General features: G+C 42.0%; 1 protein-coding gene across 6 annotated transcripts in view; it reads right to left on the bottom strand.

Moving 5' to 3' along the window:
* Positions 1-998: 998 nt before the first annotated feature.
* SPATS2 (spermatogenesis associated serine rich 2) overlaps positions 999-18,601 on the bottom strand; it is an 82,266-nt gene continuing 64,663 nt past the window's right edge. For all 6 annotated transcript variants that reach the window (XM_070740420.1, XM_070740422.1, XM_070740424.1 and 3 more), the window contains 5 exons: positions 8,544-8,602; positions 6,896-7,005; positions 5,314-5,416; positions 3,945-4,138; positions 999-2,150 (listed from right to left, as the gene is read on the bottom strand). In XM_070740420.1, coding sequence (XP_070596521.1) covers positions 1,833-2,150; positions 3,945-4,138; positions 5,314-5,416; positions 6,896-7,005; positions 8,544-8,602 — 784 coding nt within the window. In that variant the 3' untranslated portion in view covers positions 999-1,832. The remainder of the gene's footprint in view (positions 2,151-3,944; positions 4,139-5,313; positions 5,417-6,895; positions 7,006-8,543; positions 8,603-18,601) is intronic.

Genomic DNA, 18,601 nt, shown 5'->3' with positions numbered 1-18,601 from the left:
CAAAAACTAGGCTTCTGTGCATGCGCAGAAGCAAAAAAACAAGATGGTGTCTATGTGGGTGCCCGTTTGTGGGCGTAGTCAACCGGCCATCGCTCCCGGTTCAGTGGGCGGGTGGAGATTCCCGCTACCAGTTCTAAGGAACCGGTCTGAACCAGGAGGAACCCACTTCTGCACCTGAGGTAGTAACACATATAACCATTACTGCAATTGTTTCTAAAATCTTATTTTATTCTTCTCCAAATTTTCCTTTTCAAATCAATGTTGTCATTTTTAAGGCTGGTTGAAAAGCTTCTTAATTTAAAACTCAACTCTATAACTGTAGTTCTGTATGCAGGGGTTCCTAACTTATACTTGAAAAATCTCGAGCTGATGTTCGGTAGCCAGATTCAAGTTAGCTTCAATACAAAATAGAAAGAGGAGTGTGATTCTCACTAGCTTTTCTACTGCCCAGGCTTTGGTCATGTAAAAGTTTTTCTTTGCCAGACATCGAGCTTTCTGGATGATTGCTCAGATGCTTTGACTATTCACTTCCATAATTAGCAGGTTTGAGAAACTGCACTAACCTGAATACTCTTAATATTTGCTTTTAAGTTAACCATTTATTACTTGCCTATCATCTAGGACCAATCACAGTAAACATTCTAATCATTCTCTATGATCTAGAATTTTTGTACTCCACTTGTATTTAATATTTTCCAAAGAATAACTTTTCTTCCTCCTTTTTCATTTTCTCTGTGAGTCTGAAGCCAAATTGAACATTCTAAATTACCTATTATTATCATCACTAAAAGACTTATCATTTTTTTTCTTACTTTATTTATCAGCTGTAGCAGCAAACTAGATACCCAAACTAAACATACTCAAAATAGTCCAGATATTTTTTGTTCCTTGAAATTAAACTAAATCTAAATTAACCTAACTCACACCTGTAGGAAATCCATTTACTATGAACTCTTTTTAAAGAGAAGAAATAAGGGCACAAAGTGAAGGCTACCATCTTTTAAACAAGTATGTTGCTTTTATTTATACAAGGATAGAGACTGTAGCATTTTTTGCTTTTACTTGCGATCATTTAGGCTTAGCATTACTAATAAACTGCTAGAAATTTAGCTTAGAATCAGATAATGTGATTTTGGCTGGGAAGTGAAAAAAAAAAAGAATCCTCCCATCGCACACCAAACATTAAAACTAGGGAATATCTAAATTTATACATGACATATAGACAGAATGTTAATTCTCTCAGGGAGAATGGAAATTGCTCACCCACTGCTGGACGAGATATTCCCCGGTATTCCTCAAGTGTAGACTTTAGGATAAGTTGCAAAAAAAGAATATAGCAATTCTTACAGCTTTTCCCCTTGAAATTCCTCATCTTGAATCCACAATTCACAGCAACCTGTTTGGTTGTCAGCATGAATAGCTTTTGGTGTTAAAAATAAGTCTTAGCTAGTGGGATTCTGGGAGGAATAAGGATCAGAAAATTTTGGTCTAGAATTATTGGAAGACATCCCCCCCCACCCCCCTTTTAGGATATAGACCCGGCAATATTTAAAACTGCCCCTAATGTTTAGAGGACGTAAGGAGGGGCATCAGTAAGGTGTGCCAGGGACACTCCTGAACAGCAAGAATACGTCTTCCCATTAAAATCTGACCCATTTTACACTGCAGAGGAAGCAAGGGCAAGAGAAATGCTAAGAAGCTGCTTTCCCAGAATGGAATGCTTGGGAAAAAGAGGCGGCAAAGTATAAATTTCCTTTCTCATTAATATCTCTAGCTAAGTGTGTCCCATAATCTTGTTCTCCAATTTTGGAAAGTGGCAGAGTTTGCAGTCCTCAGGAATTGGATGCCTCATATTGGCTTGATCTAGGTTTCCTCTGTGGCAGAGCCTTGACTTCTGGGCTGAATGGGATCAAATGTGTCTGTAGGGATGGGGCTGGTGGGCCTGGCTCAGGCCCAGGCCCAGTTCCATTGATTCCGGGGGGGCAAGTCTGGTTGAGGCTGTTTGCATTTCCAGAGGGTGGTCGGGACTTGTAGTTGGACTGGTACCAGGACCCATTTCTATAGCGATTTGAATTGAGATGCGATGAGCCATTTTGGCGTTGTCCTTGAGACCGGTAACCTTGACCAGACCTTCTATTTCCCTGGTACCCCTGGAACAGAAGGATGGGGGGGGGGGAGATCAGTGAGTTTGTTACCAATATTTTGAACAAAGGCAAATATACGTGTCCCAGGATAATGTTGCAAGATCCAATCTGGGTCGGTTGCCAGGACCAGAGATTTACTCCTCCAAGTTTTTGGACTCATGCTGGAGTCCATCCTCAAGGGACCTCTCTCTCCTGGAATATGTCTACTACACAAGAAGATGCAATGGCCTGGAATTGAATACTGTAAATTCCAAAAAGAGACCCCTACGCCACACTTATTAATTTGAAATATTTATAGTGCGCCCATGCCTGAAGGATATATCACATAAATTTATAATATACATAAAATAAGCAGTATAAAGTAATAAATGCATGTAAATGACTTAAAAATGTGAAGTTACCGTTTTTTTCGGAGTATAAGACACACTGGAGTATAAGACGCACCTTAGTTTTGGGAGAGGAAAATAGGGAAAATAATTTTCTTTCCAGGTATTCATCTGGCTAGTGTCCTTAGTCTGGTCAGCTTTCAGCACATTACTTTATCCCCTGGTTAAGGGCTTAAAAAAACCTTTATTCAGAGAGAGTAACAATGAAAGAGCTTGCAAGCCAGTAAGAGCTGGGAACATCATTAGCACCCGGAAAGAAACAGTCGGAGCAAGTAGAGCAATGAAAAAAAACCTGCAAAGACTTAGAGCCTGGAAAACATTCTTCTTCGCAGAGCATAAAAATGAAAGAGCTTTCAAGCCGGTAAGAGATGGGAAAATTGTTAGCACCTGGTTAGGGCTGGAAAGAAACATTGAGAGCAAGTAAAGCAATGAAAAAAAAAGCCTACAAAGACAGAATAACAATGAAAGTAACAAAGAGAGTATCAATGAAAGAGCTTGCAAACAGGTAAGAGCTGGGAACATCATTAGCACCTGGTTAGGGCTGGGAAGAAAAATTTGGAGCAAGTTAGGTCAATGGGGAAAAAACCTGCAAAGACATAGGACTTGGAAAACATTATTCTCAGAGAGTAACAATGAAAGAGCTTGAGAATATTAATAGCACCTGATTGGGGTTGGAAAGAAACATTTGGAACAAGTAAAGCAATGAAAAAACCCCTACAAAGACAGGGTTTCCTGGCAGAGATTAACAATGAAAGAGCTTGCAAGCCGGTAAAAGCTGGGAACATTGTTAGCACCTGTTTAGGGCTAGAAAGAAACATTCGGAGCAAATAAAGAATGAAAAAAAAAATCAAAGACAGGGTTTGGAAAATATTCTTCACAGAGAGTAGCAATGAAAGAGCTTGCAAGACGGTAAGAACTGAGAAAATCATTAGCACCTGGTTAGGGCTGAAAAGAAACTTCTTTGGAGCAAGCTAGAGCAATGAAATAAACCCTGCAAAGACTTGGGGCTTGGAAAAAAATTTTCAGAGAGAAACAATGAGAGAGCCTGCAAAGTAAGAGCCGGGAAGATCGTTAGCAGCTAGTTAGGGTTGGGAGGGGGGGTGACCTACATTCGGAGTATAAGACGCACCCAAATTATCAGCCTCTTTTAGGAAGGAAAAGGGTGCGTTTTATACACCGAAAAATACGGTATTTTAAATTTGGTGCATGTCCTAATAGAGTTGAATTTTCATTCCAAGTGTTGGTTTAAGACCAGCAAAGGTGAGATTAAAGGTGTGGTATGACAGCCTACTTCATGTGAGTATGTGGGCCCTTCGATTTCCCCTTCTAAGTGAAAAATGCTATAGTAAAGAGGACTCAAGTCTGGGCAATCTCCAGTCCACTCTCAACTACAGAAATAACATTAAATCATTACCTCGCGGTGGGATTGAGATGGACGGCTTGTTGCATTTGTGGAGGTTTCTGTAGGGGATGTTGGTTTCTTATTGGTCATTATGAGGCTAGGAGAAGAGGTAGAGGCACACACTGTGATAGTGGACACATCTGGACTGCTCACTGTCATGGAGCTGCACCGTGATCTGGTTGAATAACTGTTTTTTGGATGTGAAACTGAAACAAGAAGGACAAAAATGTTTTTTAAAATAATGTAGACCTGAATTTACCTCTCATCCCATCAGCAATCAGCGACGATATATTTTCCAAATTCTTACACAGTCAAATTGTTATAAAAAGAAAAATTGCTTCCAGTCTGCTTCTATAGTTGCCATTGCCACCACTTTACAAATACTCCTAGAAACATAGAAACATAGAAGACTGACGGCAGAAAAAGACCTCATAGTCCATGTAGTCTGCCCTTATACTATTTCCTGTATTTTATTTTAGGGTGGATATATGTTTATCCCAGGCATGTTTAAATTCAGTTTCTGTGGATTTACCAACCACGTCTGCTGGAAGTTTGTTCCAAGGATCTACTATTCTTTCAGTAAAATAATACTGAAAGAGTAGTAGATCCTTGGAACAAACTTCCAGCAGACGTTTTGAGACAACTGAGGGAGGAGCCATGTTCCTGCTGAAAATTACCCTGAGGTATAGAAATCCCAAAAAGAAGCAAGGCACAATCCATTGAAAACCTGACAATCTTAGATCTAAAGATAAGGTAAAATCGGAAAATAAAAAACAGAACTAGCAAGCAAAGAGGAAAAATGTATGTTTGTGTAAGTGAATAGATTTCACTTTACTAGTACTGAAACAGGGACAATTGAACATTTCTTCATTTTTTTCTTAAAATCTACAGCATTGGGCTATGTCAAATGAAGATTTCCAAACAGAGAACCCTATTCCATGCTTATTGATCTGAAATATTTATAGTGCGCCCATGCTCGAAAAATATAGGGGCGGCATACAAATCCAATCAATCAATCAATCAATCAATCAATAAACAAACAAACACAAACATAACTTCGGAGTCTTCGGAGAGGGGCGGCATACAAATCTAATCTAATAATAAATAAATATACATAAAATAATCAGGATAAAGTAATAAATACATGCAAATGACTCTGATCTGTAACTGTAATAATATGAAGACTAACATGATGGATCATCCTCCTTTCCTCAGCTGATAAAATTTTGAGAAGGCCTTTTTAGTTGAAAGCCACAGAAAAGCATATTTTCAGAATTTTAGAAACGCTTTTACCAGTCACGTTCTGTTTAGTTCAGTTCAGCTTTATCCCATCATTGCTGTGTTTTTATTTTGTGTGGATACCCAGGATATACAAGCTCACCTTGTCCAAAGGATTCAATGCTTTTCTTTAAAGCATCCACGTCACAAGTGAAGCGAGCCACCCTTCCAAGATCTTCATCATATTTGCGCTCACTAACAAAATGCTGCAGAGAAGAAAAATGTAGGCAGGTGAGCATTATGCACAAAGCACGTTCATGTTTTGGGACAGAATATGTCAATGCAGGTTGCTGGTATCAACTGAGGCACAAAGTACATACCCTTCTCTCTGCTTCTATGTAATTGCAGAAAAAGAAACAACTGTATTTATTTTGCAAGACAATCCCATTAGAAAATAATGAAGACTTTAAAGATGGAACTGCTGATAGAACAAGTACCAGAGTAATTTTTTCCATGCAGTGAAGTTTTTGTGGGAATTTAAACGTAACTCCATTCTGGCCTCTAGTGGTAGGCAAGGGAAGCATTTTATCAGCGTTGCTGGTTCGCACAGCACAACACACTAAGACCAACTTTTTGCAGTCACAAACTATTCTTCAGCTCTATGGAAGTTAATAAATGTGACAAAATTTCAGGCAATGTCTTCAACTTGATTTTTGAGTTTGTTCTTTTCAAAAATTATTATTATTATTATTATTTTAAAACCCAATGATTTTGTTTTTCAGTCAAGCTTAATTTTAAGCAATTGTTCCGAGGTCTGGTACTGAAAATGACTGTTTCAAATGCTAAAGTCTAAGACTGACTCCTCCTAACTATGTCCTTGGCTGTTCAATGTAGTCCTTCTGCCTAAAAGGAATAAAAGGAAATGTAATTACCATAGTTTTCGGTCTATAAGATGTACTTCCCCATCCCCTCCTAGAGTGGGTGGAAATGTCTGTGCATCTTATAAAGTGAATGTTGCGAAAGCCCTACACATTCGCTGGCCCCAACCTTTAGTCTTTGCCTTCCAGCAATTTGCCTCCTTGCAGCAAACAACCTGGCCAGCTTCAGTAAAGCCTGATTTAGCACGAGCAGCTGATTGGCCATTGGATTGGTCTCCTGGAACACCACTGATCAGCTGTTCCAGGCTGCAGGGATTGCCGCCTATCGCTGCCTCCACGCTCCCTATTTTCGGCCTGCGCACATCCTGTTTTCAGCCTCTGTATGACTCATTTTTGGCCTGTTCCAGGCGGCAGGGATCGCTGCCACTGTCTATCTCAGCTGCATCGTGGTGATGGTGATCCCTGCCACCTGGAACAGGCCAAAAATGAGACACGTGGAGGTAGAAAATGGGATGCACGGAGACAGTAATGGGTGGCAGTGATCCCTGCAGCTTGGAACAGCTGACTGGCGCTATTCCATGAGGCTGATCCAACCGCCAATCAGCTGCTCGTGCTAAATCAGACGGTGCTGAAGTTGACCAGGCTGTTTGCTGCCAGGAGGCAAATTACTGGAGGCAGAGACATATTTTTTTCCCTTCCCAAAAGCTAGGTGCATCTTAGTGCGAAAAATACGGTACATCAACAGAAGCTGGGAAAATATAACTCCTCTGCACATGTTGTAGTGGTACTTTTGATGAGATCTCTGCCCCAACTGCCCAATCTGTGTAGATTAGAAAAAGGTGCACATAGCCCAAAGCAGAGATTCACCTTTATATCAGCTCTAAGTTCTACCAATTGCTCTTCTGACATTCGGACTGCTACATCAGTTAGTTTCTTCAGGGCCTCTGCCTTCTTTTGGCGGCTGCTTAGGATTTCCACTACAATGTAAAACAGAACCCCAAAAAGGCAATCATGTTTATAATAAATACGATAATTAACCAATTAAAGAACAAAACAATGTCTAAATTGCTACATATCTAATTCCTGCCTCCCCTTATTCTCCTCTTTCCCTGATATTTTAGTTTGTACTTCAAAGGTCAGCTCCAGTTCTGCAATACATCTGAAAAATGCTTGAGGCCTTGGAAAATGCCTAATAAGAGTTAAATGCCTGGGACAATTACCTTGGCAACAAGGTGAGAACTCTTAAGTTCCTTCAATTGATAGATTCTTATGTAGCTCAAACTCAAAAAAAAATCTGTGAATAAGGTCTTTTGCTTTCTTTTTCTCTCTCCCCTTTTAATTAAAAAAGTTATCAAGTCAAACCATTGTTTTCCCAATGAAAGATGGTATCAAAGCAGTTCTTTTGTCTTGTAAGAAGAAAACCATGCAGATACCACAATAAAGCTCTGGAGAACTAAAACAGGAAGAACTCCAGTTTTTCTACTAAAAGAAGTAATGAGAATTGCTTCTTTTATAACACAGATAGCCACAGGTTTATTTAGATGTGAAGATTATAGCATCACAAACAGTGATTCAAGTCTCAAGTCAGACAATCGGGCTGGGTACATATTTTATTCTTACATATTTTCAGCATATTGGGACTCTAAAGTGAGAAGTTTCGTACCAGTAGGAATGGTCACAGAGACTGTGACAAGGATAGTTTTCGTCCAGGATAAGTACATCAGTGTATAAATGCACACATAGCAGCACTCCGTTTAACATTGTGTTTGTAATGAGAAAACCCCAGATGCCGTACTGGTATAGCGGCAACTGGGATTAACCATGGCATTATACTTGGGAAATAAATACAGGTGGTGGACGGTCCTTGAGATCAAAATTTCCATTGCTAAGCAAGACAATGAAGTGAATTGCATTACATTTTACTCTTTTTTCAGGGGTTTTTTTGGCCACAATTGTTAAGCAAATTATTGGAAGTTGTTAAATGAATCATGCAGTAGTTAAATGAATCTGGCTTCCCGCATTGGCTTTGCTTCGTTAAACATTCGCAAAAGGTGACCAGCTGGGAAAGTCAGAAAAGGTGATTACATGACCACAGGACAACGAAGTTTCCAAAATACATGCCAGTTGCCAAGTGTCTGAATTCTGATCACGTGACCAGTTGTAAGTATGAAAACAACAGTTGTAAGTGTGAAAAGTAGTTACAAGTCACTTTTTCAGTGCCACTGTAACTTTTTGTGGTCATTAAATGAATGGTTGCAAGTCAAGAGTAAAACCAGCTCTTACCCATGTATCTGTGATTACAAGATATTTGAAACATGAACCTACAGTATGCAACTAGATATGATATAAAAAAATAGCCAATTTGCATGCATGCAAGTATGAAGTTTACATATCTGGAAACACTGGAAACGTAAGTCCTTTTTTTGTATTTTATTTTGCTTATTTCAAACATCTGATGGTCTTGTACTGGTTTCAGCACAAAGATATTAACATAAGATGTGTTTTATAAACTTACTTGCTTCTGCTTTTACTTTGTCCATTTCACCAAGTAGGGCTACTTCTCGATCCATGAGGCTAAAGGAGGAAAGAAAGAAGGGAGGGAGGGAGGAAAATAAAGATTAAAATTCTTATATTCATAGGCTTTAGCTCTCAGGGGTGAAACTACTGGAGGACACTATGTCAGCTATGACTTTGGAGAGAATTGTCATGCTGACCCTTAGAATATAGAATAGCATAGAAAATGACTTAGATTAGATTAGATTTATTGGATTTATATGCCGCCCCTCTCCGCAAACTCGGGGCGGCTCACAACAATAATAAAAACAGTACACAGTAACAAATCCAATGCCCACCAATCTAATTACAATTTTAAGTTAAAAAATTCATAAAACAATCCCAATACAGTATATATAAAAAACAGGCACACAGTTAATCAATCAAACAGCAAAACAACGTGGGCAAGGGGGAGATGTTTTAGTTTCCCCATGCCTGACAACAGAGGTGGGTTTTAAGGAGTTTACGAAAGGCAGGGAGGGTGGAGGCAATCCTAATCTCAGGGGGGAGCTGGTTCCAGAGGGTCGGAGCCCCCACAGAGAAGGCTCTTCCCTTGGGTCCCGTCAGACAACATTGTTTAGTCGACGGGACCCGAAGAAGGCCGACTCTGTGGGACCTATCCGGTCACTGGGATTCGTGCGGCAGGAGGCGGTCCCGAAGATATTCTGGTCCGGCGCCATGAAGGGCTTTATAGGTCATAACCAACACTTTGAATTGTGACCGGAAACTGATCGGCAGCCAATGTAGACTGCGGAGTGTTGGAGTAATATGGGCATACTTAGAGAAGCCCATAATTGCTCTCGCAGCTGCATTCTGCACGATCTGAAGTTTCCGAACACTTTTCAAAGGTAGCCCCATGTAGAGAGTGTTACAGTAGTCGAGCCTCGAGGTGATGAGGGCATGAGTGACTGTGAGTAATGACTCCCGGTCCAAATAGGGCTTAGCAGAATAAAGGGGCATGGGGTGGGATTATTAGGTATTGCATAGAAAGTTCCTATTTCAAATGGTCATCTGTGAATTTGCCGATACAAGGTTTGTACTTGCATGCACCCAATTTGAAACATACCAGAACTATTCTTTGAAAGAAATTGAGCCTCATTATAACTTGCCCCCTACAACAAGGATCCCTAACCTGTGAGCCATGGCCCACTATTGGGCCGTGGGCTAATTGCCACTGGGCTGCATGAGTGGCTGGCTTATGGGCCTGCTTCTGTCCATGTGCACAGCCCCACCCACACATGTATTGTTGTGGGTGCTTGCAGCCCCACTTGCCCTGGTCTTGTTGCAGACGCTCGCCATGTCACAGGTGCTCGAGGCCCCACTTGCATTCGCATCGCTGTGAACAATGCGGGCACACACACACACACACACACTTATCCCTCTCACAAATATGCCCATGTTACACCAACACTCTGCAGTCTGCATTGGTTGCCGATCAGTTTCCGATCACAATTCAAAGTGTTGGTTATGACCTATAAAGGCCTTCATGGCACCGGACCAGAATATCTCAGGGACCGCCTTCTGCTGCAAGAATCCCAGCAACCAGTTAGGTCCCACAGAGTGGATCTTCTCCGGGTCCCGTCAACTAAACAATGTCGCTTGGCGGGATCCAGGGGAAGAGCCTTCTCTGTGGCGGCCCCAGCCCTCTGGAACCAACTCCCCCCAGAGATTAGAATTGCCCCCACCCTCCTTGCCTTTCGTAAGCTACTTAAAACCCACCTCTGCCGTCAGGCATGGGGGAATTGAGATCCTCTTTCCCCCTAGGCCTTTACAATTCTATGCATGGTATGTATGTATGTATGTTTGGTTTTTATATTAATGGGTTTTTAATCGTTTTTAGTATTAGATTACTATTGTACACTGTTTTATTGTTGCTGTTAGCCGCTCCGAGTCTCCGGAGAGGGGCGGCATACAAATCAAATCAAATCAAATCAAATCAATAAATAAATAAATACAATCATCCCCTTTCCCCTCCCTCCCCGCCCCCCTGCTCCAGGCCACCAATCCAGAAAGTTGAGCAAGTGCTATGGTAATGACTGGAACTGATAAAGCAGAATCAAGTACCTGATATGGGGGAGGGCACCAGTGTTCATTTTGTGAGAAGAGATAATCCCCAGTTTGAGAACAGGTTCTGTTCCCAAGGTCTGCCTTTAAGTCAAATTTGTATGTAGCCAGAACGGTATTATAATACTGTATAAATAGTATTGTGCAATTATCTTGAATCATTGTGTATTTAATTTGAATCATTGTATATTTAACTCAGGGTTTGCTAGAACGGGTTCTAGACTGAACTCTGGGTTGTCCTTAAACCAGGGCACTCTTAACCTGGGGGCTTGCTGTACACTGGTGACCGCTTGAAGAACCAGAGTTTCAGGTTGACCGCTACTCTGTTCCTTTTCGCTCTGATTTCCTTTGGGTTAGCGCCAAAGAGCCATGTTGATTGAGAATAAAGACTGACGGTACTTGTACCAGATCTATACAATACAAGAATCAGTAGGCACATACACAGCTGGAGTGGAATGGCCCACTATAGACTGGGCTCCTTTGCCAGCTCACATATCAAAATAACAATGTTTGGAATGACAAACATTAATCTGTTCAGAATAGAGGAGAATATACTGTTCCTTGTGAAGGGCTTCTATCCCCTCAAACAGGCCAAAGAGGAAAACAGATTTGGAAAGAAATAGGAAGAATAAATTTTTGGTTGAAATGCAAGAGAACAGGCTTTCGCAGCATCAGTTTATTCCTATGGAATGCCAGGAATTTGTTTATAGGGGGCAAAGCTCATTCATACTCCATGTTATAATACTTGTGAGGGGGAAAAATGGGCCTAATAAATGCAGGGTGGTATAGATGCACAGGGATTATTTATGGGCATCATTAGAACCTCTAAAATCTCTGAAAAGACATTCCCCCTCAGGAGTCTCGGTAGAGGTTGGCATGGCTACCGAGAGCTGTTTGCCCTACAGCTGCTTCTCTGATCTTCACTATCACCCTCAATAACAAGGAACAAGGAAATAAATAAAACATTATTTGTTGACTTTTTATCTTTTCTCCACTACATCTTATCTATTTTTTTTTGTAGCTCTTTATTCCGTCCCTTTAAATATTTTAATAAAAATAACACCCCTTGCCCTCCAAAATATAGCAATCTTATGAAATCTGAAAAGGCTCAGTGGTTTCCTAAAGGGGTCATGCATTTGAGAAAGAGATAAAGGAACCATTTGATATTTCAGTTTTAATTCCAAATTTCTGAGGGGTTGAGGATAATTCAGAGTAGTTATCTCTCACACCATACTACTAAGTCACTCAGGCCCTCGTCACCTCCCATCTTGATTATTGCAACACGCTCTACATGGGGCTACCCTTGAAAAGTGTTCGGAGATTGCAAACAGTCCAGAATGCAGCCGCGAGAGCTATCATGGGTATGCCTCGGTATCCCCGTATAGCACCTATGCTTCATAAGCTACACTGGCTTCCTATTAGCCTCCTGGCACAATTCAAGGTGTTGGTTATTACCTATAAAACCCTACATGGCTCAGGACCAGACTATTTATGGGACCGTCTCTTGCCACATACCTCCCAGAGACCTATAAGAGCACACAGATTTGGCCTCCTCCGGGTCCCGTTGACTAAGCAATGCAGGCTGGCGGGACTGCGGGGAAGGGCCTTCTCTGTGGCCGCCCTGGCTCTATGGAAACTACTACCCCCCAATGTCCATACTGCTCCCACCCTACTGGCCTTACAGATAGCCATGAAGACCTGGCCTAGGGGGCCATGAACTAACAACTGATAAGGCCAAACTGCATGAATGGTATGTATGCAAGTGATTATGATGGTTTTATAATTAATGGGGGGTTTTTAATACGGGGTTTTATAGTTTTAGATACTATATTCAACTTCTTATTGTTCTGTATTTATTTGTATTTGTATTTATATTATTGTTGTAAGCCGCCCTGAGTCCTTCGGGATTGGGTGGCATAGAAGTTGAATAAAATAAGTAAGGAAGTCATGCAGAGATGGGTGATATCAGATTCTGAATATCTGCATGAATAGGTTCCAGTTTAGATGCATCCAGATGAACAACTGATAACGGATAAAATACAGTATAATCACTGAAAGCTTGCATCTCAGAGGCTGAACAATCCCAGCAATGGTTCAGAGGTTGTGATAATAAAGGCCATGGATGATGATGCAATTCTAAATTCTAATAACCACCCATAAATATGTTCCAGCTTCTACTCAGGGAACCAAGCCAAGTAAAGCCAATAAAATCCTTACAGTGAGGAGAATGAAGACAGCCTTTGTTATTATAACTATAACTATGAGGACTGCTTGCAATTCTCCTGGTTCAGTGGCACTGTAACTCTGAATGGTCGTTAAATGAGCTACCTGTACAGAGGAACCAGAGAATTGTGTTTGAAAAAGTAAACCTGAAGGAGTGAAATGCCTAGGTACCTTGTATTTCTTTTATTATGTTTTTAATATCAAGTGTGGTCTGCCTGCTTATTGTTTGTGCTTTACCCAAAATGATTTTAGTGTTCAAGCAATCACTAAATCTGATCAGGCTGCATTTGTGATATGCTCCCAGAGACAGATTATTTGTCCTTCAACTGGAACTTCACAAAAATTCAGACATTATAGATTGAACTTATATATTTAAAGGTTTGAGCATCTTGAGCAGTGATATCCAAAACCTGAAAATCTATATTTCTGGCAATAACTTTAGGAGTTCACAGCATATTCATTTCTTTTGGAGGTGGCAAAGAGAGTTTCCCATCAGGTAAATGTTTTATTGCCATACTTTCTCAATTAACAAAAACCCTAACCGCAGAGTGCAGGTGGACGCTGAAAGCTCTATTGTGGATGAACAACCCTAACCCTAACTTTGATGAAAATAAAACTGTAAAACAAAAGGTGATTGTATGTGATAACCAGTCAAATAAAAAAATGAAAATACAGTTTTCAATTGCACAGTAATTAAGCTTTACTGTATAACAGCTAAAGGTGAAAACAGCGAAAGAGTAATGCAGAGAATATTTAGGCATGAGGGTTTGATCTTTAGGAAACTGAATACTTCAGTCTGTTACACGGCAAGGTATTCCTCTTTTTTGCCAAATATTATAAATTCATCATTACATTTAAAAAGAAATACAGCTTGCCTAATGAGCACATTATTAATTTCTAAAGCAAAATAATTAAGTTTTGAAGGGATGCTATAAAATATTACTTGTTCAGCCTTAGTTTACAAAATTGTGGCAATTTCTTCAACGCTTCTTCCAGCAAGGGGCTACAACCAGTGCAGGGGTGGGTTCTGGATTTTCTCGCTGCCGGTTCGCTCAGTGATGTGCCGCACAGGGTGCATGTGCTTTGTGCGCGCATGTGCAGTACTTTAAAAAAGCTTCTAGGCATGCACAGAATCTAGAAACAAGACGGCAGCGTCTATGGTGCTGCCAAGAGAACCAGCTCGGGGGCGTGGCAGTCCTGGGTCGCTATCAGTTCTAGCAAGCCAGGCCACCAAGTTACTACCGGTTATTTTATTATTATGATTATTATAATTATGATTATTATTATTAATTGGATTTGTATGCCACCCCTCTCCGCAGACTTGGGGTGGCTAACAACAGCAGTAAAACAGTACAACAAAATCCAATACCTGTACTAAAAAACAGTTAAAAACCCATTATATAAAAACCAGTCATACATACAAACATACCATGCAAGCAGTCCAAATCGGGAGGAACCCACCTCTGAACCAATGTATATCAAGAGTACATTGATATACAATGTATATCAATGTATATCAATATTTGTAATGCCAACAGTTGCCAGACCAGTTCTCTTGACAGACTTCCTACACTGAACCAGCAATGCTGCAATTCTGGACCAGAATACCTCCGGAACCGCCTGCTACCGTACGAATCCCAGCGGTCGATAAGGTCCCACAGAGTTGGCCTTCTCCGGGTCCCGTTGACTAAACAATGTCGTCTGGCGGGCCCCAGGGGAAGAGCCTTCTCTTTGGCGGCCCCGGCCCTCTGGAATCAATTCTGCCCAGAGATTAGAACTGCTCCCACCCTCCTTGTCTTCCATAAACTACTTAAGACCCACCTATACCGCCAGGCATGGGGGATTTGAGACACCTTTCCCCCAGGGTTATTATAATTTATGTTTGGTATGTATGTGTTGTTTGGTTTTTAATTATGATAGGGTTTTTAGTTTTTGTTTTTTTTTAAATATTAGATTTGTGCCTGTATAATACTGTTTTTATCGTGTTGTGAGCTGCCCCGAGTCTTCGGAGAGGGGCGGCATACAAATCTAATAAATTATTATTATTAATTATTATTATGTGTTGATGCAAATAATTTTCCTTAGAAGGGGATTTGTATGTTGTGACTCAAAGGGATTGCAATCACCCCGTTTTGAGGAAAGAAGAAATAAACCCCTGATTCTTTATCTGGCATTTATTAAAGGAGGTTCCAATGGCTTACTTCCAAACTAGCCATGCATTTCCCTGTGTCACGGAACTGCACTTCCTGCTTTCTGCCTTTACTCTGCCCCACAGCAAGCAGAATTATTAAAACAAGGTCTTTAACCTTTTAAAACATGACGCATGATGAAGCAAAGATTAGAGGAGTGACAAAGGAGGATATGATACATAAAGAGCACTAGGTTTTTATGCTGAAAGATATCTTTAGAGAACACACCGTGCAAATGAATGTGGGATAATAACAAATAACAAACCTACTGGCAAAATCTGCAGTGAAAATTAGTTCTAAATATTAAAAGTCATGAAGAGGCTGCTAGCCTTCAATTGAGGAATCTTTCAAGTTTCTCCTTTGCCCGTAATTCCAATATGTATCCTTGGAGAAATAAGTCAGATGCAAGTGACCCAATGCTTTCATTGTTTTTCTTAAGGCTGCATGTGGGATAAACAGCAAAGATTATAGTACAGGTATGTAAAAATGTTAGCTATTGAAACCATCCTGACAAGACGGAGTGGCTGTGGGTTTTGCCTCCCAAGGACAATTCCATCTGTCCGTCCATTACTTCGGGGGGGGGGTGTTATTGACCCCCTCGGAGAGGGTCCGCCATTTGGGCGTCCTCCTCATTCCACAGCTAACATTAAAACATCACCTTTCAGCTGTGGGGAGGGGGGCATTTGCCCAGGTTCGCCTGGTGCACCAGTTGTGGCCCTATTTGGACCGGGAGTCTCTGCTCACAGTTACTCATGCCCTCATCACTTCAAGGTTCGACTACTGCAACGCTCTCTACATGGGGCTACCTCTGAAGAGCGTTCAGAAACTTCAGATCGTGCAGAATGTGGCCGCGCGAGCAGCCACAGGCCTTCCTAGATACACCCACGTTTAGTCAACACTCCGTGGCTTGCACTGGCTGCAGATTAGTTTCCGGACATAATTCAAAATGTTGGTAATGACCTATAAAGCCCTACATGGCATCGGACCAGAATACCTATGGGACCGTCTTCTGCCCCACAAACCCCAGAGGCCGATTAGACCCCACAGAGTTAGCCTTCTCCAGGTCCCGTCGACTAAACAATGTCGTCTGGCGGGACCTAGGGGAAGAGCCTTCTCTGTGGCGGCCCCAGCCCTTTGGAATCAACTCCCCCCCTGGAGATTCGAATTGCACCCACCCTCCTCGCCTTCTGCAAGATGTTGAAGACCCATTTATGTCGCCAGGCACAGGGGGGACTAATCCCCCCCTTCTGACTTGTAGCATTTGAATGTGGTGTGATTGTGTAGCATTGATTGTTTTTAGTAATAATGGGTTTTAACTTGTTTTTCTTGCTGTTGTGAGCCGGCCTGAGTCCTTGGAGAGGGGCGGCATACAAACCTAATAAATTATTATTATTATTATTATTATTATTATTATTATTATTATCATCTATTTTAATACTCTAACAATGTGTTTGGTAAGCAACACACAGAGCTGTGATAGATTAAGTCAGCCTATTAAACCCACTCAAGTCCCTTGAACTCAAGTTATTAAGATTTGAAAATGAAAATGCTTTTTGGCATAGATTGTCTTCTTAAAATTTCAGCAGGACCAGTGGGGAACAGTGGCTGAGCGGAGAATAATAATAAATTAATAATGAATAATGAATAATGAATAATGAATAATAATAATTTATTAGATTTGTATGCCGCCCCTCTCCGAAGACTCGGAGAAGCTTTGCCCCCTGTGTTATTGGCAGCCGCTGCCCTTCGTGAGTAATTTTGGAGTAGCCCAGGACAGCTTAGGGATTTTGGCGGACTCCAGGAAATAAGGTGGCTTGTGGAAGAATTAAAGAAAAGGAAACACAAAAAGAACTGTTTGCCTTTTGCAGAGCCTGTTTGTTTTCCCCCATCTGAGTCTGCCCTGGAGGAAGTTCTCTGCCGCTACCACCTAAACCTAAACCGGCGTCTTGGCTTTTTTACAAGCTGGAAAGAAAGAGACCTTCCCCCCACCCACCCCATTTTCTTGCTGAGAAGACAATGCCAGAGTCACAAGAACATGGCTTTATAATTGATTTTAAAACAGGGAGGAAACTCTCCACCAACACCACCTAAACCTAGCTTCCTTACAAGCCGGGAACCAGCTGGGAGCAGCGGATGAGTGGAGAAGCTTTGTCCCCTGGGTTATAGGCGGCATCTCCATGGCCCCCTCCCTTCGTGGGTAACTCTGTAGTAACCCAGGGGCAGCTTGGGGGTTTTGGCGGACTCCAGGAAACCCATAAGGAGGCTTGTGGAAGAATTAAAGAAAAGGAAACACAAAAAGAACTGTTTGCCTGTTGCGGAGTCTGCCTGTTTCCCCCTTTTGAGCCTGCCTGTTCTCCCTTCATTGGAGGAAGCTCGTTCAGTATTCTGCAGGCCCTGTTGGAAAGGATGTGTTTCACTGGCAAGCCACAACCATGGGTCCATATGAGGGTGGGGTCTTCTATCTGATAATTCACTTCCCTATAGACTACCCTCTCAAACCACCTAGGGTTGCAGTTATAATACGAATTTTATCACCCTGTCTTAATTATCCTGCTTTGTCATCTTGTTTTGATTTTCAGATTAGTTCTATCTCGGGGAGGGGGTGCGTGTGTATATGTGTGTGGAAAGTGTGTCGGGATGGATTGGGAGGGACTGAGTTTCAGTTAGAATGAGTGAGCCAGAGGCAAAGAAAGGAGCCCCCTCGGATGAGTGTGTAAACAGAAGCAGATGGGGTCCCAGATATAACCCTTCACTTGGTATGAGTGGGGAGCCCGACCTGCCGGGAAAGAGAAGGGCCGTAGATGGGGGAGGAGATCGCTAGGGTGTTTGAGAGCTGGAGTATCACGGTCGTAACTGGGAGATATGGCGAGCCAGGGGTAGGCCACTCTCTGGACTCGTTGTTTCAAAGCAACTACTTGTACCGGCCCCTCTCGTATACCTGGTGACTTGGGATGTCAGGGCCCTGGCCTCAGGCTGCTGTTGCTTAATGCCAGGTCTGTTGTCAACAAAACTGCCCTTGTTCAGGATTTAATTCTAGAAGAGGGAGTTGACCTGGCATGCACAACTAAGAGCTGGCTGGGCTGAGAGGGGGGTGTTCTCCTCTCAGAGATCTGCACAGACAGGTTTCAGGTTTTACGTCAGCCACGACTCCAAGGAAGGAGTGGTGGAGTGGCAGTCATTGTCCAGAAAAATCTTTGTCCTCATAGGATCCCTTCCCTGGAGATAGTTGGGTGTGAGTTTCTCCTCTTGAGGCTGGACTCAGGGGTTCAATTGGGCTTGTTGTTAATGTACCTGCCCCCCAGCTGCATTACAACAGCGCTGCCTGCGCTGCTAGAGGCAGTAGCCGGATTGGCGGTGGAGTTCCCCAGGCTTATGGTGCTGGGGGACTTCAATTTTACGTCACTTGGTGATCCCTCGGATGCGGCTCAGGAGTTCATGGCTTCCATGACAACCATGGACCTGATCCAAGTAGTTCAGGGTCCAATTCATGGGGGGAGGGGAGGACATACTTGACCTGGTGTTCCTCTCGGGGCAGCGGAGAGGT

This window comes from Erythrolamprus reginae, chromosome 2 (genome assembly GCF_031021105.1).
Source record: "Erythrolamprus reginae isolate rEryReg1 chromosome 2, rEryReg1.hap1, whole genome shotgun sequence".
Taxonomy (NCBI): domain Eukaryota; kingdom Metazoa; phylum Chordata; class Lepidosauria; order Squamata; family Dipsadidae; genus Erythrolamprus; species Erythrolamprus reginae.
The sequence above is the reverse complement of the archived record's forward strand: the minus strand, read 5'-3'. Positions and strand labels throughout refer to the sequence as shown.